We start from the raw sequence: 24,517 nt of genomic DNA on the forward strand, positions 1-24,517 counted from the left end.
AAATAGACATTAAAAACATAAGCATGAGAAACACATAAGATCAGCTTTGTATTCATCAACTCATACACACTTTAATCTTTTATATTTCAATAAAACCTAATATTTACTACATGGCCTTTTGCACATGGACAGTTATCAGTGAGGATTGTTAGACAGCACCAGAAGGAAATTAAATACCACCAAATACTTCAGGTAAGAACCGGGTGAAGGGGAAACGATCAGTCTCAGACACGAGTAAAGCTAAATAAAGAGATGACAGTTCACACATCTCACATTAAGGCATCCACATGAAGACAAAGTAACAGGAACGAGTAGCGTCAGAACCAGTCCTCACTACCCTTTTAAGGCTTAAAGAAAGATCACAGATGTTTCTATTGTCCTGGGTTATTCAATCAATATTATTATATGCTGTTTATCTTGATTCCTACTTTCATGTTTATTGTATGGATCAAACCCTAAGGCAAATTCCTTCCAAGAGAAAACCTATTTGGAAATAAATCAGATTCTGATTTGGATGTAAAACAGAGCCGCTCCAAACAAAACCACAGCTAAACTGGGAAAAAGAAGCACATAAGACACATTTAAAATCCTCTCAACAAATATTCATCTTTCATCCATGATGTATGAAGAAGCTCTTCATGCACTTCTAATCTTCCAGTGTCGCAGGTGTGCTTCCGAGCTTCAAACATATTCACCTGGTGATGGTAGACCGCAGGAACTGTATCTATGAGCTCTTAACTTACGTACATGCGTGTGCTCCTTTTAAAAAAAGAGATCTGCTCACCCTTTGTTACCCTTTCCAAAGCCTATAAACATCACAGCAACCACAGCTGCTCTTGGCTTCTGTACAAACCCGCCCTTCAATAAATACATAACAGCAATGCATGGCTTATAAAACTACAGTATAGTGGTTATTATGGCATATTTCAACTTAAACAGGGCCATTTGATGTTGATTTGAATCAAACAAAGTGTAGGTCAAAATCAGTACAATGTTCTCCGTTGATACCAGTTTGTATTTGCAGCTTCAGCATCCACACACGGGGATGTAGAAGGAACCAGTGATTAGACGTTTTTTCTGAGCACAAGCTGCAGTCCTCTGCTGTGGCTGTGATGTGAAACACTGGAGAGGGGCAGGCTCAGTAAAGTCTCAGCGGCGGGGGGCATGAGCTGCTGTCAGTACTGGAAAGAGATGACAGAGTTCACTTTGTACACGTGATACGAGCGGTTCCAGAAAACCCGTGTGAAGTAGTTTGTGTAGGGCGAGTAGTTCCTCTTGATCTCCTGGCAGAATCTTCCGTGCTTGGAGAAGGAGTAGATCTCCCCTTTGTCATAAACGACCTAAATGAGACAAGAGCATATGGAACATTAACGAGAATAACACTTCCTTAAAATCTCACGTCTTATATAATACTTCCCTGGAGTTTCTAAAAGCAGTACCTCATTGAGAACGACATGTTGGGAAACACCTTTTCACCTTCTTGCCTAAAGTTAGATGAGAAGATCGACACTGCTCTCTTGTGAAGGCACAGCCAGCAGCTAGCTTAGCTTAGCTTAGCACAAAGACTGGAGACAGGTGGGAACAGCTAGCCTGGCTCAGTCCAAGACTCCAGGAATAAACTGCTCCCAACCAGGAAAAACTAGTCCAGTACAAACCCCTAGACCGGGTACCCCCATCACCATCTGCCGGCGATCTGAATTTCACCCTGCACCTCGGTCTGGAAAAGAGCAGGTCTGTTCCTCCTGTTTCCTATCCTATTTCTTGGATCCAATCACCAAGCTGGCTTTTTTCACCCGACGCTTTTGGCTGGTTAAACACGATGACGACAGAGAAGCATCGCAAGCAGCTTTGTGTTTACAATTTACATTCAACATGGCGGCCGCTGCAGTTTTAAATCATTTCAGTGGCAAGTTTACTTTGAAAACTGAGCAGACACCTGCCCTGGAGCAATTCCTCCAAAGAGTGGATGTATTTGCTCTACTGCCGACTGGTTCTGGTAAAAGTTGAATCTACCAGTTAGCCTCGCTGGTGTGCAAACGAATGGAGTACGTCATCCAGAGCATTGGTCTGATTGGTTGAAGGACTTCGCACCTTGTGCTGAATAAATGACAGCAGCCTTCCCAGATCACGTTCAATCTACGATTGCCGGGCTACGTAATAAAACCACAATGTGCTGTTATCACACTGTTTTCCGTACAGATTAAACAAACAAGATATAATGTATTTATTGGTGATTTTAGAGAGCCGGGTTAAACTCACATGTCCGTTGGAAATGTCGAGCAGGTCTTTGATCCTGCAGCCTTTATTAAGACTGAGCTCGTTACAAATGGACTCCTCGATGATCACATAGTTTGTCTTCTGAGAGGTCAGGATCTTGTAGACGTCCTCTGCAGATCTCATCGCATACACCTGATAGGTCTACAAGAAGAGGGGAAAATTATAGTTATTTAAAAGATTAAGTTAGCTAGTTCAAGTCATCTGTGATAGGGAACATCTAAATATATATTTTGTCTTTTTCTTGTGTTTTCTTGACAGTGTAGAGATAGATATAATATGAGGTGAAAGGACGTGCAACACCATTTTTGAGGCCCATGCTAACATTAATAAAATTACTATAATACATTTAGGAGGGCATTCAAAGTGGATTCCATGTGATCCATGAATCACACATCTTTGTAACCCCAGGACTTTAAGCAATCTAGCTTTGTTTAAAAAAGGCTGTGCTGTTCTCTCTCACTCACATCCTCAGTCCTCCTCAGCAGGTTGACGTCCGAGTAAAGCGGTAAACTGGTCACAGCTGAACCCGAACACAACTTCACGGTTCCCAACAGCTGAGGGCTGCCCGCAAAGACAGCCGCCACTGGAGCTTGGGACCTGGAACACAGGATTAGATATGTTACATGCCACAATAAAGACTTTATAGATATATTTGACAATACAAATCAGATCAGATGACTCACTTGATCCAGCTGATCAGCTCTACTGTATCTGGGTCGTAAAAATCCTGCAGATCGGACAACTCTGCTAAGACACGAGGGCAGTACTGCGAGACAGAAGAGAGCAGTGTTCGAAGATATTATGTTTCCGATATAAACAGCTTTGAAAGATAAAGAGCTGAAGATCTCACCTCTCTCCACAAACTGAAACCGATGATGGTAGGAACCGCTGTGCTCAGGATCAGAGACTGAAGAGTAAAAGAAACAATGAACACTTTAAACGCACAATATGTAAATCATCTGCCATGAGAGCTCTCACAGTGAAAACAGTCACAAAAGACAGTTTTGTTACATCGAACGTCACGAAAATATGTAAATATGACCCGTTTATGAATGAATAAATAAATCATATTAGAGTATTTAACTGTGTGGTCTAGACCTACTCTTTTAGTTAAGGGTCTTGAGATAACTGTTGTTATGAGTTGACAATATAAATAAAGGTGAATTGAATAGTGTGGGATTATCGGCGTTGAGCATTTTCATGTTAAACATTTTGTTTCTTTGACAGACACAGGACGTCCAGGAGGGCTGCGAGTCGAGCTGCTGCTAACGTTCGCTCAGCTTCTTTCTCTGATAACTTAAAATCCAGACTTTCAATCACTTAAATCCTTCATCCGGTTAAATATAGAGTTCAGAACGACCGAGATCTAAAAGGGGTAAGGGGTTAAAATTGGATATAAAGTAAATTTATGTTGCTTCTGTCAGACAAACACAACACTGATACAACTGACAGGCACCAAATGAAACAGACCTTTACTTTCATTAAAATTACGTATTATTTGTAAACATTTATGATAATGTAAGAACACTTTCTAAGAAAATACATAAGTTCTAGGCGCTTTTAGACATTTTAATGCAAAAATAAGGACGGGTTCTGCTGCAACTCTATGTTGTTAGATATTAATCTAATTTAAAACGCCTTTTAAATTAATTTAGGAGAAAATATTAGTCCAAAGTCATGCACTTTTTTATAAATGAAATAGCACATGCAAATAGCATGTTTGCTGTTAAAGGTTAATATCAGAGGCCACTCACCAGCACCACAGGATGGATGGACTTCAGTTTGAGCCACTTAAACACAGTCATCCAGAGGTCTGGAGAACACACACCGAACGCTGTAAACATGCAGACGTATGGGGTCCATAAATATTTCATCCTGCATGAAAGAAAGAACACAGTCGATGTCTAATTGTGTCTATTTAACAATGCTTAATTTACTAAAGACACACGTTAGAAATCCAAAAACCCACGCTCAGGCTGATGAACTTACCCATCGAACAGCAGAGCCAGCCCTCCAAACAGCAGCGTGTGAAAAACGTGATAGATGACCTCTGGCTGCTCTCCTATTTGACCATCTTCAAGTCTGAGGTTGGTGTTCATTGGCTGGCCACTGTAAAAAAGTTAAAATGCTTCCAGGGTCATGACATCGAGCCTACAGCGAAAAGTGGAACCATGATAAATGTTGACCAGAGCCTCAAACAGGAGCTTGTTACAGCAAAACTTCAACCTGTGAGCCCCAGCTTTGTCAAATATCATTTAAGAAAGACACCCAAGAGTACGCATTGTGTTTGGCACAAGTGTCTAACCTGAGTCTTCTGTAAATAGTCTGCAGGGTGGACAGCAGGCAGACAGTGAGCACCAGCAAGTAGAAGGGAAGAACTGAGGCCTGCGTCAACCGTAGAAATAAGTCCTGACCGGGCATTTGGAAGCTCTCTTGGCACAAGAGGAAGTTGGTGATGAAGTCCCTGACAAAGAATTAGAGAAAACATTGAAATTAGATAACATTAAATTCAGAAAATAGCATATGACTGTCTTATATGAATACAGTATTAGCCTGCACTGTAACAGCTAACGTTTCATGCAACAGCTGTAACTCACGTTGTTGTGTTAAGCCCAAATTTTACTTCAAGGAATTTCAAAATGAAGTCGCTCTCACTCACAGGTATTGCTTTCTGTAAATGAAAAGCAGCGATTATTCACTACAAACGAATGCTTTTGACTTGAAATAGGTCAATGCAGACAGCAAACTCTTTTACTGTACCTTGACCAAATAACTGAAGGTGATCCCTGTGGTAAAGACCAAGTGGAAATGTAGGAAGAGCTTCATCACTCTGGCCACAAGAGGCCCCATCTTCATCTTTTGCTGTAATAGAAATAGAGAAAACAGCATTGAGATGGTCTTACTCTAGGTTTAAACACAAAAGGTCAACCATTTTTATGATAAAATACAGAAAAAATAGAGCTGTATACTTGATAAATTAGTTTAATTATTTATCATTTATTAAAGGTATTTGATAACTATCTGTTAACAAATGGTTTAAATACTTACATAAGCACTTAATCTCACCCGTCCGGGGTTAATGCAAATTAAAACAAATGTAAAATGTAATTTGACTGAGCTCTGACGTGAGGGAGCAGCTAACTCTACCTGGAAGTACCTCGCGAGCACTTGGCCAATCAGGAGGCTGAGCAGAGGCGAGCTGAGCAGGGTCGGGTTCTGAAACTGGAACAAGTACGCCAGGAACAAAGAGCTGAGGTACACCTTGTGAATATCGGCCATCTTAACATCCCGGATAGAGAGATGATGGAGGGAGAAGTAGAGAGAGCAAGGGAGGAGAGAAACAAAGAAAAAACACAATGTATTTGAGGATGATTGTGGGTAAGAACGGATTGAAAAAGGTACTGAACAAACATGTTTATATGAACAGTTACATCTGGAAACCCACATTTGTTCTTCCTTACCTTCCGTGGTGGCACCAGGTCGAAAGAGTCGAGCAAGAAAAGACAGAGGCCTTGGATGAAGAGCACGTAGTGGCTGTGTTCCCAGACCAGGAGGAAGGTAAAGGTGGTGGCACTCATGGTAAGATAGCAAAACATCTACAAAGAAATAAAGTTCATCAGTGTGTTTAAAAGTAGCGTTCCACCTTAACTGATTAAAGTAAACTAGAGGATTTTTAAAAGGCTCACCTCAGTGGCAGAGCTGATGTTATTACTCAGGAATCCCGTCAAAGCTGCAACCTGGCAAGAGAAGTAAGGCAGAGCCCAGTTGTCCCGCAGAGGAATGGCGTAGTCCACTTTGGTCGTATCTGGTCTGAGGAAGAAATGACCCACAAAAGAGTTGCAGAGCGGACAAGTGACCGAACGACAGAAAGAAAACGAGTGCAACAAATATGAAACATGAAACATGAGGTTGTTATGATTTTTTTTAAATGCCCCATGTTCAAGTCTGTTTTTGTTATCAGACCGCTGAGCCACCAGCCGCCACAGAATTAGGCCATTTTTTAATGTGGTACTGAATCGGATACGTATCGGATTTTTTTGAATGCGACCGCAATCTCAACAGCCAGGTCGCATTTAATGCGTTTGACGTCATTCTGACCCTCGCTCAGGGCAAGCCAGACTTGAAGGGTCTTATTGATTAAATTTGCCGGCTGCTGCCTACAATACCGGTTGCCGTTGCCATGTTTGCTTCCGTAAACACCGTTGATGCGTGATGCCACAATGATCAACTGCGCATGATGGTCACTTCAGGAGCGTAGACAGGCCACACTTAAAGATGTAATGTGAAGAGCCAAACAAATAATGGGATTTGAGCATTAAGACCTGTAGCGTGAACGTAGCCGAAGAGACACGAGGCATTCAGAGGAACCTCACACTAAAGTACGAAGAGCGGGGGGGCAGTATTCCTCTCACCTGTTGATCACATACCAGGCCACAGCCAACATGCCGGCCACCCATGTGCCGCTCATCACCCAGCTGCACACAAACAGGGCGGTGACATAGACCGCCTGGAGCCCGAAGACCGCTCCAACATAGAAATAGATTGGCTCCACAAAATCCTAAAGGCAGAGACGGAAATATAAAGGTTTTATCACAGAGCGAGACACAAATGTATTGAAGCAAGGTCAAAACATATACACTTTATTTAACCTAAATCAGAAACTGACCAACAGGAGAAAAAAAACCCACCTGGCTGTCTGTGACTCTGTATATGAAGCTTGTAATGAGTTCTGGATACAGAGACAAGCGCTCCACTGCGTTGATGGTCTCACCTGAAACAGTCCTGTTATCGAGGGTCAGCTCATAAAACCCTGAAAAACACAGAACAGAGGACAATGACATTTATAGCTCTTTAATTCAAGTTAGTGTCCTTTTTGCTGTTGTATTTAGTTCAATATTTGAATTTTCTTCCTTTAAATTAGGAGCAGAAATGACACATGTACCTCTTTCAAACGACGGTGCCGTCAGCAGGCGCTTGTAGTAGTAATAGTAGAGCCCGCTGCCTCCTTGGAAGGTGATTTCTCGCTCGACCTCCTGAGACACATGCAAGTGAATTTTAGGATTCATATGTTTATGGCAGTGAAGAGGAACTTGAATGGAAGCAGACCTGTGATAAACACCTGTCTAGTGGAAAACCAGAACTTCCTGTCATGATACGCAGAGAGATACGCGGCATAAAGGATGCCGCAGGCAACTGCTGCCAGACATCCGAAGAACACCCTCACCAGGCGCTGCAGAAAACCTGCTGAGGAGCAGAAATATAACAGTGAACATCACATGACACAGCAATACGTGAGACACATTTTGACTGTATTTAAAAGGAAGAATCAGCCCTCAGATGGTTTTACACTGTAATTATCCCGCCACACCATCATTAAGGTCACTGAGGGCAGAAACTCGTTTTTGTTTCTGTATTAACGCTTACATTTACCCTGTTTTTGGCAGGTGACAGGTGCTAATTTCACTCCCTGACACTGACACTCAGTACACAGGACGTGAACTTACATGCAGAAGAAATCCTGGGTCTTTTGACAGGCGACTCAGGTCCGTTTGATTCTTCCCGTTTCTGCTGAGCATCCTCTTCTTCTTTAACTTCACCTTCATCTCCATCTTTCTGCTGCTTGTCTTCTCCATCTCCATCTCCACCGTTGGGCACACTCCCTTCATCCGCCGTGTTCATCACCTCTTTCGTACCTGGTCAGGTGTTACAACAGACCGACAGAGTTTAACAACTACAATTAATTACGAATATTACATTTAGAGAAACTGACCTGTTCTTATATTAAGCATCCAAATTTTTATCTAAGAACAAACAGTATTTTGTTAATTTTTTCTTTATCTTAGCTAAATATCACATATATATTATATTAATAAAATTAAATATGGAAAGAAATCGCTCTCTTATACCTCTTTCCAATAATCAGTTCTTAATACATAGTTGGATAACAAATTGAAGACCACTTTAATAAAAAACTAACCAAAATATTTAATTTATGCAAAATTTGTAGTTTTATTTTTTTTTAAATGGGTAAATCCTTGTGTTCAGAATTTGTATATTGCTTTATTACATTATTATTACTTTTTTTTTACTATTTGAATGCCTGTGACAAGTAAATGTGCATTTAAAAAATCGTAAATTAAAAATATGCAAAATATAATCAAAAACAAATTGTTTTTTAAAAAACACAAAATTCAAAAAATCTAATTAAATCAAGTTAAAAACACACAAAATACAAAATTAAAGAATCAAAATGAAATAAAAATTAAAGTAATATAAAGAAATACAAAATTCTAAATAAAAATAAAAAGTTTGAACATTGTAAAATAAAAACTACAAAATGTAAAAGATTAAGAATCCAAATTTAAAAAAATAATAAATGAAGTTAGAAAAATATACAATATATATATAAAACAATTAAGAATAAGAATACAACATTTAAAAAAATGTATTAAATAAAATTAAAAAATAATGAATTAAAAATCTATAAAAAGGAGAGACGTGTTTCTATGGAAAAGTTCGGTGAAGTTTCCGGTTGGTTCTGCAGGAAGCTAACTGGTTCTCCGTTAGCCCGTGGACTTACGTGCAGTCTGCGGGTCATTTTGGAGCGTGTCCTCTTCTGTATTTGCCTCCAAAGTGTCAGATTTTTGACATCTTAACTCGGTCATGACGAGATGAAATTAATCCCAGAGCCGTTGTCCGGTTGGTTGAGACAGCAGCATGCTAACTAACAGCGGCTAGCTAACACCGGAACCTCAGATCATAACGGTTATAACGGTTAACTGTAACGGTTAAAGCCGAGACACAAACGTATCCGGTTTATACCCAAACTCTTCTTCCCGCTGTCGTTAACCTGCAGGTGCACAGCTGCAGCCCTGAGATGTTAAACTGTGTCGGAGGACTGAAATAAGCAGCACTCATGGCACCGCTGCTGCTGCTGCGGTACAAAAGAAGAAGAAGAAAAAAATAACTTTATTAACAAAATGTACAAACAACATGGCTTATATCTTTTTAACATTCAAAAGGAGCAGGTCTGATTTGCTGAGAAAGTGCCTATAAATAAATTAAAGTCATTATAAATTGGATATCCTTGACCTTTTCAAAGATGTAAAAATAAACATGGTAAACATTGGGAAGTGAACAAGGAACAAGGCTGTTGCCTAGCAATGGAATACCGTTAAAGAGGCCGACAGTCACCTTAACCTGACACCAAATTTACTGCTCCGTTTGTTTTAAACATACTGATTTACACTAATGTGAGATTTTGTTTCATAATGAAGAAAAGAAAACTGACGGGGAAAAAAGTAATGTACTGAAATGTTCTGAATAAAGGTTTTTTTTTTAAGTAAGTAGATGATGACGTCGAGACGCGTCATCAACACTCGCCCTTGTGTTCCTTCTCCAGAAACGAAAGGGAACAAAACAAAACGAAGATCAACTTTTTTCATTTGTTTAAAGCCATGGCTGGATAAACAGGTTATTAAAACGTGTTGAAAGACTCTCTGTCGCACCGAGACACTTAACATTTGGTGACAGCAACAACCAGCAAACTGCGAACTTCGCTAAAAACAAGGAGAAGAAGAAGAAGAAGCTAACAACAACAGCAGCAGCAGCAGCGTCTTGGCGCGTTTTGGATGAAGAGCGTTAATTAAGTTTAACCTGAGCAACAACATGGACTGCAGCACCGCCGACACGCCCCGTACTGTGGGACACGACTCTTCAGGTATTTATTAATTATGTTATTAATTATAGCTGAGCAGACGGGTCATTTATTCATTGTAGCTAACGTTAAAGATGAGTTAGCTTACAACTTCAAAATAAAGCATGGCGGCGCTGCTGCTAATGTCTTTGACAGGGTTTCCACGGGTGCTTAAAATCCTTGAAAATGATGAATTTTAGGCCTGTGCTTGAATATTAATGTTGTGTTTTCAAGGTTTAAAAAGTGCTTGAATTTTGGATAAAGTGCTTGAAATTATATCCGTATTTATTTCAACAAATAGCAAAAGAATATACATTTAATTTAATGCCTTATCCTTCTGATATTACGAAACAAATGTAGTGGTTTACAACGTAAAATCATCTATTTTTTAACTTGATTTTAATAAATAAAATAAAAAAAATAAGTATGTTTGTCTATGTTTTCGTAGAAGTATGTAACTGTAAGGTGCTGGAAAAGCTTGAAATCATTGAAAGTGCTTGAATTTTTATGTTGTTTTCAAGGTTTAAAAAGTGCTTGAACTTTGGATGAAATGCTTGAAATTATATCCGTATTTCTTTCAACAAATAGCTATATATACATATTCATTTCTTATTATTCTGCTATCATGAAACAAATGCAGTTGTTTATAACATAATACCATTTCTTTTAACTGGATTTTAATTTTAAAAAGAAGTATGTTTGTCTATGTATTCGTAGGAATATGTAACTGTAAGGTGCTGAAGAAGCTTGAAAATGGACCTTGAGAGTGCTTGAATTTGACCTTGGAAAATGGTTTTACGAACTTTGCTTTTTAAACAGCTCAGGTGGAGTTTACACGGATCATACACATTCACTTTTTACGTGGATAGTATTGAGGAGAGTTTGTTTGCGCTGCAGCAACATGCACATTAAAAATAAAATATATAATAGCACTGGTACTTCTAGTAATATATTGGTGTAAAGTAGTTTAAGCTACTGTATCTAAGTAAAAATTTATATTTATTTTATTTTCTGAAGTATTTGCATTTTATGTTTCTTTACACTTAACTCTTTTTTGCTCATTCATCTATAATAACTTGGGATTTTGTAGATTTTCATTTTACATTAAAAACCCATTAACAGCTTCTAAAATATGATACATAGATAAGATCAGACGACCTACAGTATCGTAGATTATATAAACATGGTTAAAGTGCAAGAAGTTAAATAATGAATGCTGATTATGTGTTAGTGCATAAGTAGTTCTCTAATAACTATACATTTTACACAACACTCTGAAAAGTGCCATTCCACAAAATGTGTATTTTAACTTGGTTATTTAAAGTGTATATGGCTTAAAATACTCCTGTACTTACTTAAATATAATTTCTACTGTAGGCCTATTGGACAAAAGCCCTAGGGAGACTTTAAATAGTCAAAATCCTATGCCTGAATTGTGGACATGCCCAGTTTTCAGTCTCCCATTATCTTTAAAAGTGTAGTGAAATTTGAACAATATGTCTAAGTCAACTGTTGAGTCTGCTCCAAACTGGAAAACGTTTACAGTAAGGTAAAATCACGATATGCAAACTAGAAAAAGGGTCCGTTTATTGAGACCAAATGTATTGTTGAACGTTTATGATAATTGAACCAGACCAAACATGAGACGTAATTACTGATTTCTATCCCATCTCTGATCAGGGAATGGCAGCTCCTGCTCAGATGATGACGTTCCTCTCTCAACGCTCCCGACGAAGCCAAACAGGGAGGAGAAGCAGTCCTGTGAAAACACAAACAGCTCCAGCGCTAATTCAAAAAAGGACAAAAGCGGTGAGGACAACCCAAAAAAAACAGATGATGTCGAAGATACTGCCATTTGAAAAAACACTTTAAACTTGACACATTTGTTTCCATATCATCTCCTGTTGTAGCTTCGGATGACTCTTCACATGACGAGCCTTCAATAAAAAAGAAAACAATCTCTTCACCAGCTAAGAAACCAGAGGAAATAGACGACACATCGCTCCGATCTAACGGCACAAATAACAAGAAAGCAGGTGTTTACATCACGACATGTTATCGACCATATTTCAGCTGTGTTTTCTGAGTTTTGTCTGTAATGGATGGACTTTAATCTTTTGATATAACTGTTTCAGATGTGAATACAGACGAAAGCTCTGACAATGAGCCTCTCGAAAAAAAATCCAAAAATCCCTCCAGAGCTGCAAAGAAGACTTCCTCAGTCTCTCCCAAAAAATCTGTTGATTCAGAGAAGGAAGGTGAGATCGTTTTCTCTCAGTGGACACAGCATCAACTGAACGTTTGTGTTCTCCGCAGCAGATATTTATTCTTGACTTCCATTTCTCACGCAGAATCTCCGGAAGACGACAACAGCTCAGAAGATAATGAGCCTCTTAGCAAGAAACGTAACTCCAAACGTCAGAGAAAGTCCCCTCGTGCTCCATCTAGAAAAGCCCCAGTTGGGAAATCCAAAAGGAACGCAGCGAAGGGAAAGGGTAGGTGTTACACAGTGGAAATTATAACTCATCTAAAATGCTTTTCTCATAGAACTTATGCCAAAAATTCATCTGTTTTGTTTGTTGTCGTTAAATATGCAGAGTCTTCCAGTGAAAACTCAGATGATGAACCACTGGCTAAATCGCCAAAAGGTAGGCAGCATGTTCATTAGTGTTTCAGGGCCATCGCACACACCACAACCTCCTCCTACCCCCTTAAAAAAAGACCCCCACTACCAGGGTCTTTGTGATATCAAAATGTTGCTCACAAAAGTGCCTCCACAGCTACATTTTCCCGACCTTTATTATGTTGTACGTCAAGTGTATCAGGCTGAAGAAACAGTAATCAACACACACGTCTCTGATTACCATTCTTCACACTGGTCAGGACAGTTAACAGGTTATGTATGATCTGTTTAAATGGTAACCGGCAATGATGCTCCAACAAACCCTTCTCTGAAACCTTCAGTGTCCAAATCAAAGCCATTGCCTCCTCCCCAACAACTGTGTGATTTAGTTGCGGACGATCAGACTTGCCTGAGAAGAAGCAGACACGATGTTCAGTTCCCACTACCTGTACCAGGACAACACATGCACCAGTTTCACTTGCATCCACCTGCATCTTAGAATGTTTCTCAAAATCGGGGGCAAAACAAAAACAGAGCTTTGTCTATAATGGATGGCTTTTAATCTTTCGATGTAACTGTTTCATGTGTGAATACAGACGAAAGCTCTGACAATGAGCCTCCTGCAAAAACATCCAAAAAACCCTCCAGAGCTGCAAAGAAGACTTCCTCAGTCTCTCCCAAAAAATCTGATGATTCAAAGGAGGAAGGTGAGATCATTTTCTCTCAGTGGACACAGCATTAACATAACGTTTGTGTTCTCTGCAGCAGATATTTATTCTTGACTTCCATTTCTCAAGCAGAATCTCTGGAAGACGACAACGGCTCGGATTATGAGCCTCAGAGTAAATTTGGCAAGAAACATAACTCCAAACGTCAGAGAAAGTCGCCTCGTGCTCCATCTAGAAGAGCCCCAGTTGTGAAATCCACAAGGAACGCAGCGAGGGGAAAGGGTAGGTGTTACACAGTGGGAATTATAACTCATCTAAAATGCTTTTTTCATACCACCCATGCGAAATATACATCTGTTTTGTTTGTTGTAGTTAAGTATGCGGAGTCTTCCAGTGATAACTCAGATGATGAACCACTGGCTAAATCGCCAAAAGGTAGGTAGCATGTTCATTAGCGTTTCAAGGCCACCGCACACACCACAAACTCCTCCTACTCCTATTAAAAAAAACACTACGAGGGTCTTCGTGATATCAAAATGTTGCTCACAAAAGTGTGTCCACAGCTACATTTTTCTGACCTTTATTAAATCATACTTCAAAATCAGGAGCTGCAACAGAACAAGTCAGCATTTTTACACATATGAAAGCAGTTTGACAGACAAACAGTGTTTTAACTCAAAAGTTTCCTCAGCAGAGCCATTACAAAAACTACACTGATACGCCACAACCCCCAGGAAACAGCACCATTTCTTTTTTGAATTATGGCACAAGATATTTATCAGTGGCCTCCACTTTAGCCTGCACAGAACAAACTCCACCGGGACCTGTCTTGGACCCTGCCAAGACAGGTCACTGTCGCTTTGGCAAACTCACACTTTGCTAAGTTGGTTGTTTAATTTGCTTCCACCAACCACTGAAACACTACCATCAGATTTTGAACATAAGCTTCCCATGTGTGGCACAAGAAAACAATCTCTGCACCAGCTAAGAAACCAGAGGACAACTTTAATTGTACAAATAACAGGAAAGCAGGTGTTGACATCTGTTTATATCGACCATATTTCAGCTGTGTTTTCTGAGTTTTGTCTGTAATAGATGGACTTTAATCTTTTGATATATGTAACTGTTTCAGATGTGAATACAGACGAAAGCTCTGACAATGAGCCTCCTGCAAAAAAATCCAAAAAACCCTCCAGAGCTGCAAAGAAGACTTCTCCCAAAAAGTCTGTTCGTTCAAAGAAGGAAGGTGAGATCATTTTCTCTCAGTGGACACGGCATCAACAGCACGTTTGTGTTTTCCGCAGCAGATATTTATTCTTTACTCTCACGCAGAATCTCTGGAAGAGGACAACAGCTCGGATGATGAGCCTCTTAGCAAGAAACTTAACTCCAAGCGTCAGAGAAAGTCGCCTCGTGGTCCGTCTAGAAAAGCCCCAGTTGGGAAATCCAAAAGGAATGTAGCGAAGGGAAAGGGTAGGTGTTACACAGTGGAAATTATAACTCATCTCAAATGCTTTTCTCAGAGCACTTGTGCCAAAAATACAAATGTTTTGTTTGTTGTCGTTAAATATGCAGAGTCTTCCAGTGAAAACTCAGATGATGAACCACTGGCTAAATCGCCAAAAGGTAGGCAGCATGTTCATTAGTGTTTCAGGGCCACCGCACACACCACAACCCCCTTCTACCCCCTTAAAAAAAGACCCCCACTAACAGGGTCTTTGTGCTTTTACCGTTACATTTTCCCGAACTTATTATGTCGTACGTCAAGTTATCAGGCTGAAGGAAACAGTAATCAGCGCAGAAGTCTCACACATTACCATTCTTCACACTGCTCAGGGCAGTTAACATGTTCTTTATGATCTGTTTAAATTGTAGCCGGCAATGATGCTCCAACAAACCCAACTGAAACCTTCAGTGTCCAAATCAAAGCCATTGCCTCCTCCTGTGGACGATTAGACTTGCCTAAGAAGCAGACACGATGTTCACCTGTGGCCCTTTGCTGTGTGTCGCCCCCTCTCTCTCCCCTGTTTCCTGTCAATCTTGAGCTGTCCTCAGAAATAAAAGCCTTGAAAAAGGCCAAATAAATAACTTTAAAAAACTACACAAATGCAGCACAACCTCCAGGAACAGCACCATTTCTTTTCTGGATTCTGGCACCGGATATTTATTAATGGCCTCCACTTCAGCCGGCACAGGACAAACTTCCCAATGACGTGCATTCATGCCTTTTTAAAAGACTTGTATTTAAATGTTTAAGCTTTTAACAAGTTATATACAAAAAAATACAATACATATTATAATTTATTAAAAGAACCTGTGTGCAAAATGTGCAAAATCCATAGTAAAGTGCATCCAAAGTCCATGATCTTCTATAAAGTGCTGTGTTTCATAAGTTCAGTTTGCTCCGTTGAAGGAGCTATTTCTCCTCCAGAGTTCAGTGGGCACCGGTCTGCACACAGTGTCGCTGCCCATTACAGTCTGTGTAAAGTCATCACACATCTGGTTTTCCAGATGGACTTTAATCTTTTGATACATGTAACTGTTTCAGATGTGAATACAGACGAAAGCTCTGACGATGAGCCTCCTGCAAAAAAATCCAAAAAACCCTCCAGAGCTGCAAAGAAGACTTCTCCCAAAAAATCTGTTCGTTCAAAGAAGGAAGGTGAGATCATTTTCTCTCAGTGGACACAGCATCAACAGAACGTTTGTGTTCTCAGCAGCAGATATTTATTCTTGACTTCCATTTCTCACGCAGAATCTCTGGAAGACGACAACGGCTCGGATTATGAGCCTCTGGGTAAATTTGGCAAGAAACATAACTCCAAGCGTCAGAGAAAGTCGCCTCGTGCTCCATCTAGAAGAGCCCCGGTTGTGAAATCCACAAGGAACGCAGCGAGGGGAAAGGGTAGGTGTTACACAGTGGAAATTATAACTCATCTAAAATGCTTTTTTTCAGAGCACTTGTGCCAAAAATACATCTGTTTTGTTTGTTGTAGTTAAGTATGCGGAGTCTTCCAGTGACAGCTCAGATGATGAACCACTGGCTAAATCGCTAAAAGGTAGGCAGCATGTTCATTAGACTCACCAGAAATCATTTAATTCAGGTAAAAAAGACGTTAAAAGACGTTTCGTTCTCAGACAGCGGCTCCGATGAGGATGATGACGATGTGCCTTTGGAGAACCTCACAGCCAAGAAGAAGAAACCAGTGAAGGGAAACACAAGAGCATCAAGAAAGAGGCGAGGTACTGTAGCAGTCATCACGACATGAACATGATTCTAGTTTTTTAAGAAAATGTTTTTATATCCTTGCCGCTGTGACTAGTGACGTTTCCATTATAGTCCAATACTCTGTATTAGGCGCGTCTACCTCGCCAAACGCCCCTAATTGAATGTAAGCCGCCCCTAATTGAATGTAAGCCGCCCCTAGTTGCCGTTTGACCGGAGCTCTTTTCTTCCATGAAAAAAGCCTGGTTGCTGATTGGATATACTCGAAGCGGGATGTGACGTATTTACACAACGCCACGACAACATGCGCCATTTTTACAAGCCACCGAAGTAGAGAGTAGACGTTTAACCAGTGGGGAGGTGCTATTTGTTTTTTTACTACCGGAGCGCAGAACATGATCTGTGCACACGCATCTGTACTTGTTAAAATGAGCGTCCTCTGCACCGGTGACCGCCCGTCTGTCACTAACACACACTTTTTGACAACTACCGTAAATTTCAAGGTGAAGTGTTTTCTTTCATGTCACTCGCTGCATGAGTTGACCTCGTGAATCAAGGGAGCCACCTTAAAATGTCAAAATGTCGTCTTTTTTTAACTACATACCATTTAATAATGGTCGGATCTTGAAGTGCTCATAAACTTGTCTGAATGTCAACCAGATTACTCAAACTGCATCTGTTCTGCGTTTCTCACTTGGAGAAAGAAGTTCTGCAGCGCCGCTCCGGTGTGTCAGCGATTACCCGACGATCGACACCCGTTCAGTTTGATACGTCACCTCCGAGAGTCTTGTGAATCCCTCTGGGGTGCTTTTTTTGTAACGGAGAACTGTGAGACTTTTGAGAGAGCCACATTTTACCTCAATGGAAACGCGCCGACTGTTGTTTGGCAGGAGTCTGATGAAAGCTCAGAAGATGAACCCTTGATTGATCCTGTGGAAAAGAATTGCACCGGCAAACGAACAAAAAACAAACCAAAGGGTTCACCTGCACAGAAGAGGCAATAAAGAACTTGCGTCAGATAAAGTCTGAGCCAGTCTGAGCGAGTAGAGGTGACAGATATGAAAATGCACATCATAACACCAGCAGAAGAACAGATAATGTCGTTCCTCAGAAGAAGAAAGAAACGTTGTATTGTAAAGAGGGTTTTTTTATCATTCAGTCTGAGCTATTTCCTGTTCATCTGCCATGCGTTTATGTATCAATTATATTGTTTTCAGAATCAAGCAACAGTTCAGATGATGAACCTTTATGTGCGGCGAATCACCCAGAAGTGACCAAAACCCTGAGCATCGTACTGGAGAGGTGTGACGATGAAGAGGCCGGTGAAGAAGCTGGTGAAGAAGCTGGAGCAGCAGGAGGCCTGAACAAAAGCAGCACAGGTACAGATTACATAACAAAGTCATTATTGATGCTGTGAAAGTGAACTACACGTGTCCTCAAAACAATATTAAAACGTCCGTCGTATGTTTCTATATCGGTTTCTATCGTTCGCTCACATTTTACGCTATGATCCTTGCGCGTTATGTTCATTTTGCACTCAAGTTCTTTCAGTGGCAGGAGGAAACTACATTTTCAACAGCAGCACTACAATTTCACTACTTCGTTCTTACCTTTCACAATAAAAGCCCTGAACATATAACTTTAATGTTACACTGCATCACTTGCTTTTAGAAAGCGTTTCACTGAGAGGCAACTCAACAGAACTAGCTTACAGAGGCTATCATCATGTAGCAGTTTCCACTTTAATAAAATCAGAAAAGACTAATAACTAACAATTATCTTTATCAAAGCCAAAATATTCAGTTTAATATAATTCTAGAGATGAGAAAAGCAGGTTATTTCTACATTTTCTACCATTTTTACATCAAAAATCACTTTCATGATTAATCAATTATCAAAATAGATCTTTCATGTGTCATGTATTTAATTCACACAGGAGTATACAAAATAGACTTTACTAAGTGTTTTTTTCATCGAGACTATTCATTGAATTACCAGAAAGAAAACATGTTATATTGTATTATAAATTATAATCGAATCCTGATATAGGGAAAGAAGATTTTACACCATCCAGCGCTGTAACTGAAAATGAAGAGTAACATTATTCTTACACTCCAACACAGAAACAGAGATTGCTGAAAAGACATCGAGGGAGGAGTCAAAGAACTCTGAGGAATCACCAGAAGAAGAATAAGAAGATGGAAAAAAAACGTTGAAGAAATTGCGTTTTATTGCACCTCCTGGATCGTGAAGTTCAAACCATCGAGTGGCTATGAGTTGGAAGGACTTCCTAGAGATCACAGTTGGTGTCCACTTGACGCTCAACAATGTGTTTTTTTATACATGTTTATACATGTTTACCTGAGGTGTTGATATTTTTACTCTCATTTTTGAGTTTGGGCCCAGATTTTGTAGGTTCCTGAAATATTTTTTGCAGTAATTGATGTTGTTTCACTATTCGGTTCCTCTGGTATTAATCCTTTAAGAGAGCCGAATACGTCATTGATGTACGTGACATTCCTGCCTTCATATTAACTGTACACCCGGCATGCAGCAGTGGAAGATGTTGAATTAAACTGGGGTCACTATTAATTTCATACCAGATAATTCTCTCTTTTTGTGCTGACAATTCTTTTATTTTATTTTCTTTGTCTGTCATTTTCACTCCTGTGAGATTGTATGTGAAGTAGAGCCAGACCAGCATTGGCCTTTTTTACACAACATATAATACAGAAAAAGATGCTTGCAAGATTTAGAAATGGTGTCGTAGAGCTCTTTCTTTTATTTTTGACTTATTTGCTGAACAATTGCCTCATCCTTAACATGATGTTTATTCACTTATTCTATTTTAATTTCCCGTTTCTCACTCTCCACGTATGCTATTGTTTGATTGTGTAAAATGTATATTAATGTTAAATGTTTGAAAAGTACCTTTTGGAAAAGTCATATCTGTGTGAAAAATCAGGGCACAAGCCATTATTTTTATTCCAGCTCAGAAATCCGGCTGGTGTGACTTTTATTTTGAAAAACTGCCCCGTATCCGCTCATGACGTCGATCATCCGTTGCCACGGTAACCGTTTGTTTGTTACATTTGAGGGCAGAAGACGCCGAAACATTAACTTAACGTTAGCTTAGATACGTGTGTTTTTCAACAAGGTAGGGTCCATTTCTAATTCGTTAGGGGGTTTTGTTGTTGTTGTAATGTGAGTTTTGGGGTATTTGTATAACTTTAGTGAGAAATAACACTTTATAATGTCTGTGTTTAAACCGAGAAAACAAACAGTGTTGGCCACTGTCGCTCCGGGCGAACTGTTAACTCGCTAAAGAGTCTCTTTGATGGTTAAAATTCAACTTTTTGTAAAGATTTTAGGAACAACATAGCTAACTTAGCAAATATAACAAGTTACAAGGTTGATTTAAGTGGTATTATACAACACAGGGTTGCACAGTTAAATGAAAACAAATATTTCCAAATGAAATCAGAATTAATAAATAAAACAATGTGTAATTCGACTACTTGTATACAAAACACCCATAGCCAAACGTGGTGGTGTTGAGGTTTTACTGTTGTCGGAATTGTGTTTTTATTCGTTTTCATGTAAAAACTGTCGTGCGATGTTTCTACCATTCTGTTTTTATTGTGTTTAGTTTGTTTTCTTATGAAGCATAAAGTGAATAAGGTTACAGCTGTATTTCCTTTTGCAACCCTGTGTTGTACAATGTCAATAAATGAAACTTGAACCTAGAGAGATTTTGATTTGTTGATCCATCTCAATTCAAATAGAGTAAAAATCTAAATTAAATTAACATGTCTTTTTGTCATTCAGTTATCTGTTATGTAGCTGTAGCTGCAACATTTTGTCGATTAACCTATTTTGTTGACTATTAACTTAATCCCAAACTATGTTTCTAATCATTAAATTGTCTCAAGTCTCTTTTTTTTAAAGAGAAAAATCCAGATTCTTTGATTTCAAGTTCTCAAATGTTAATATTTTCTGGTTTCTATGAGCGTAAAGTGAATATCTTTGATTTGAGGACAAAACAAAACATTCTTAGGGAAACACTGATGACATCTTTTACCATTTTCTGACATTTTAACTGTTAACTAAATGAGAAAATGATAAACCGATAATGAAAATAATCATTAGTTGCAGCCCTAGCTGTAATGGAGCTGTAATAAAAATTCTGTACTTTTGTTATTATATCAATCCACTATTCAGTATCTGAAGATTACAAGGCCTTTCAGATGCTTTATTGCAGTGTTTTCAATGATTTTATAGTCAACAATACATTTGCACATGTTGTGTTTAAGTGTTTGTCTTTCTTTCAGACATTTCTAACATGAATGATCTGTGAGTCCAGTTAAACCTGCACACACAGGGATTTTCCTGTGGTTTTAAAGTGTCGTAGGCTCTCTCTCTCAGAGGAGCAGCCACATTTTTTCCCATTTCTTCATTTAGTTTTTTATCTACCACCAGTGGGGAGTAATGTCGATCCCGGAGCGCAGTCCCCAGGAGGGTGTTGGAGCCAATCTTGTGAATTTTGAGGTGATGCGAAACCACTCAGAGCTCTTCAGAGCAGAATGCATGAGGCTTATGCTGGAAACTGACAAAGCATGTAAGCGCATGCAAAATGATGATAACAAGAAACTAGGTAAGTCAAAACAAATCAGCTAAGAACTCTGTAGATTCAAAGACCACAGAGTTGGACTGCAGTGTTTTTCTTCTGCCGTGTAGATCAGCGCGTCAGAGACATCCAGTTTCTAAAGAAGGAACTGGAGCTGAAGTTGGAGGAGATTATTCTGGAGATTGACGTCCTCCTAGCGTTGCAGAGCAGAGTGGGGAAAGCCCTGGAGGCCTGCAGAGAGCCTCTGAGAGTCACTGTGGTCTGTCTGGAGGAAAGGTTAGACTGGAAAATGATGGAGAAGCGAGAACAATCAGTCAAATGCAGAATATTTTGCTACTTTACATCTGAAACTACTCACAAATAACCCGTCTTTTAGACTTTTCAGTTACACAAAAAGACCAAACTTTTCCACACCACTTTCTCCTATTATGATTCTTACATATAAAACAATTCAACAAAACAACTTGTAGTTGCAGTGAGGGTATTTTTTTTGTTTTGCTGGCTGCAGAATGAAGCGTCTCCCTTCTGAGAGGCTTCACGACGAGGTGGACAGAGAGCTGCTGAAGGAGAGGGAGGTTATTGAGGGAGTGGCTTCCCTTCTGCAGGGAGTAGTGGAGCAGATCACTGAGCAGATCCGGTAAGAAAGACGGGCTGATCTATACAATGGATCTCAAAAGTATGCATAACATTTATTGTCTTGAAACCTGGAAATCACATCACTAGATACAGTTGCCAGTAAAAAGCCAGACAAAATGTGTTTTGTGTTTCAGGTTGGACCGATCCTCCAAGTACAAGCTAGAGCAGGATCTGAAGGAGAAGTTCCAGGCTCAGTGCATCGACAACTCCTGTGCCTTAATGACGACCCATTCCCTCAACAACCTGAAGAACATCTCCAACGCTGCTCTGCCGAGGTGAACTACCAATAACAAAACGTCGGTGAAAAGGCAGAAAAGACGTTTCGTTCCAGATTTTTAAATGTCTCCCTCCCTCTCTCTCAGCTTGACGGTGACTCCAAAGCAGTGGGAGAACATCTCGGAGCTCAACATAGCCGAGGCGGAGAGGCAGAAGACCAACTCTCTGTCCCTCCGGGCCCTGGTGGAGTCTGTCCTGGAGCAGACGGCTGCTGACTTGCAGAAGCAGGTCCAGGCCACAGCGACGGCCCTTCAGCTGAACGTCCAGGAGATCAAGACGGCCAAGAGCCAGATGGAGGATCAGCTGAACAAGGTAAGGCAGACGAGTGCATGGTGCTCAATTGGCAGACAGGCAGCGGGAGGCAGCTGTTAAAATAAAAGAGAGAGAGAGAAGATTTGGTTTGATTAATCTTGTAAGTATTGAGTTTTTATTGACATCTGGATAATAGTTGGCCAGTGATGATCCTCTCATTAAGGTGAGGTTGATTATTTGAACAGCAGCCTGGATTGTAAACGCTCTTTCAAGCCTCTCTTTGTTATTGTTTTCTGCGAGCTTCTATTAAACCTGTTAGGTCTCATTATAAAAATTCTCAGTGTTGTAACAATAACTGACTATGATCCATGTCTCAAACTATGCCTCTGTCTCCTCTAGATCCTGTCTGAGTTTTCCAGCCAGAAGAGGATCAGGGAGGATTTGCAAGTGGCCATCGCAGAGAGTGCACATGTTCTGAGTTTGGCCCAGGCCCGGCTGGCTCTGCGGCGCCAGAGGCCGGGTAAAGAGCAATGCCACGATCCAGCACAGTCGCAGCTCCTCGCCGAGGTCCAGCAGCTCACCGCTCACATCAACAAGTAAGGGAAATACACACAGTGGAATATAATTTGTTCCAGTGTGGACAGTTATTACATCTGCTAGTTTACCATAGAAATAGAGTGAGAGTAGAACAGACACAAAGCATGGCAATTTATTGTACTCCGTAAGAATTGAGATACGTTGTTTCTAGCGGCCTCTTTGACGGTAAAATGTAACTGCAGCGAGCATGTTCTTTCAGAGCCTCCATCTTGTCACGTTCATGGTCACTATGTGTGTTGACTATTTTTTATTTTTTTGCACTTTTGTAAACTTTATTGAAACACATTCACCTCTCTACTTCCAGTCTGTTCTCTATATGTTCCCCTCTTAAATCCACACACACACACACACACACACACACACACTCCTATTACACTTCTACCCTTACTACAAGCCTGACTGAGAAGTTAAGGTTCACGATTTCCGTTTACAAGTGAACACAGCCTAACTGTTGGTGACAAGCTCCACCGACAGACCAACCACTGTTAGCGTCACTAACATGGCGGCGTATTTACAGCTAGAGATGAAACGTCTCCACAGACACACAGATTAGAAAACTTGGCGAAAAAGGCAACGGGTGTTTTCATTAGTGGGTCATATGATCAACACCACTGTTTTAACTCACTCTTTGATAGAAAGGAACTCAAAAGACAATTAAATAGATTGACTTTAACATGTCAAAAAAGTGTAATGTGTGTGAGAAAGCATGAACAGCACAATGGTTTTAAACAGGACTTGTATTAGAAAAGGAAAACTGAATTACTTTGAAATGCACATAAAGAACCGACCATGTTGTTAATGTCTGGTTTAGCTGAATTTAGAAGTATTGACTGATTTAACAAAACAATTGTTGTTTCTGTTTTCCACCACTGTTCTTCCCATACTGTGTGAGGATAAAATCATTGAGGACGGTCCTTATGTGGCATCTCTTTGTCTCTGTCGCCCAGACTGCGTGAGGCGGCGGCTCAGTCAGACGAGGAGCAGAGAGCTCTGATTCGCTGCCAGCTGGAGCTGCAGGAAAACATCGAGACGAAGGCCAGCTCCCTTTACATCGACGAGGTCATCTGCGCCCAGCACAGGGAGCCCATTGTTATACATAACTTCTGATGCAACGGGAAGAGTCTACACTACATAGAGACTTCTATTTCTATATATAAAGTTCCCTTCAAATGATGTGTGAATCTATTTCACTTGTATATGATAGGAACAGGGTTTTAAACACTGTTTTCATCAGTTAATGACACTGAAAAAATAATGGGAAGACTGGTTTCACTTCTACGAGTTTGTCGACTGAACCCCTCGTGAAAATTTAGCATTTGACCAAATATACAAAACAAATGAATACATTTTTAAAAAAAAGGAGCTGTATCAAATATCTCCATATTTCACTCTGTGGTTTGTAATTTGGCAGAAGCTGCAACAGAGGATTTTATTCTGAGACACTTTTTCTTCCTGCGAGCTCAAAGTCAGACACACAGAGTAAAACTAAAAAGATTAACCATCCAAAACATCGCTGATTAGTTTTCCTCTTGTTTCAGTTCGTTTCATTGTCTTTAGTCAGAACAGAACTCTGTAATGCAGCAGAGTCAGCCCATTAAAGCTGAGTTTACAGAATACAGAGACAAACCTTTAGATATAA

General features: G+C 40.0%; 3 protein-coding genes across 5 annotated transcripts; 2 read left to right on the forward strand and 1 right to left on the reverse strand.

The window, feature by feature from the left end:
* Positions 1-133: 133 nt before the first annotated feature.
* Positions 134-9,187, reverse strand: LOC310955716 (putative C-mannosyltransferase DPY19L4). The gene is made up of 19 exons (XM_083925704.1): positions 8,858-9,187; positions 7,782-7,970; positions 7,397-7,521; positions 7,220-7,310; positions 6,966-7,087; positions 6,690-6,835; positions 5,964-6,087; positions 5,739-5,873; positions 5,425-5,556; positions 5,038-5,139; positions 4,875-4,948; positions 4,583-4,741; positions 4,267-4,386; positions 4,032-4,152; positions 3,128-3,184; positions 2,961-3,043; positions 2,742-2,874; positions 2,260-2,418; positions 134-1,340 (listed from the first exon to the last, which is right to left on the reverse strand). Exons 1-19 carry the CDS (start codon positions 8,940-8,942, stop codon positions 1,176-1,178), a joined length of 2,322 nt encoding a protein of 773 aa, XP_083781830.1. The 5' UTR covers positions 8,943-9,187; the 3' UTR covers positions 134-1,175.
* A 517-nt stretch (positions 9,188-9,704) lies between these two features.
* LOC310955500 (uncharacterized protein) lies at positions 9,705-20,176 on the forward strand. 3 transcript variants are annotated; one of them, XM_083925322.1, is made up of 18 exons: positions 9,705-9,997; positions 11,654-11,782; positions 11,884-12,009; positions 12,109-12,231; positions 12,325-12,468; positions 12,571-12,621; positions 13,193-13,303; positions 13,397-13,546; positions 13,637-13,699; positions 14,397-14,510; positions 14,597-14,737; positions 14,840-14,890; positions 15,813-15,926; positions 16,020-16,169; positions 16,261-16,323; positions 16,403-16,507; positions 17,708-17,869; positions 18,614-20,176. In XM_083925322.1, exons 1-18 carry the CDS (start codon positions 9,946-9,948, stop codon positions 18,682-18,684), a joined length of 1,920 nt encoding a protein of 639 aa, XP_083781448.1. In that variant the 5' UTR covers positions 9,705-9,945; the 3' UTR covers positions 18,685-20,176. The 3 variants fall into 3 exon arrangements, with proteins under 3 accessions (XP_083781448.1, XP_083781449.1, XP_083781450.1); XM_083925323.1 differs by lacking the exons at positions 14,597-14,737; positions 14,840-14,890; positions 15,813-15,926; XM_083925324.1 differs by lacking the exons at positions 13,193-13,303; positions 13,397-13,546; positions 13,637-13,699.
* Positions 19,630-23,985, forward strand: tekt1 (tektin 1; the record flags this gene model as incomplete). The annotated part of the gene is made up of 8 exons (XM_083925325.1): positions 19,630-19,647; positions 20,970-21,144; positions 21,228-21,393; positions 21,626-21,754; positions 21,888-22,028; positions 22,116-22,341; positions 22,681-22,877; positions 23,826-23,985. The coding sequence occupies exons 2-8, from the start codon at positions 20,979-20,981 to the stop codon at positions 23,983-23,985; spliced, it is 1,185 nt and encodes a 394-aa protein (XP_083781451.1). The 5' UTR covers positions 19,630-19,647; positions 20,970-20,978.
* Positions 23,986-24,517: the final 532 nt, after the last annotated feature.

Source organism: Echiichthys vipera (assembly GCF_963691815.1).
Source record: "Echiichthys vipera genome assembly, chromosome: 13".
NCBI classification, from domain to species: domain Eukaryota; kingdom Metazoa; phylum Chordata; class Actinopteri; order Perciformes; family Trachinidae; genus Echiichthys; species Echiichthys vipera.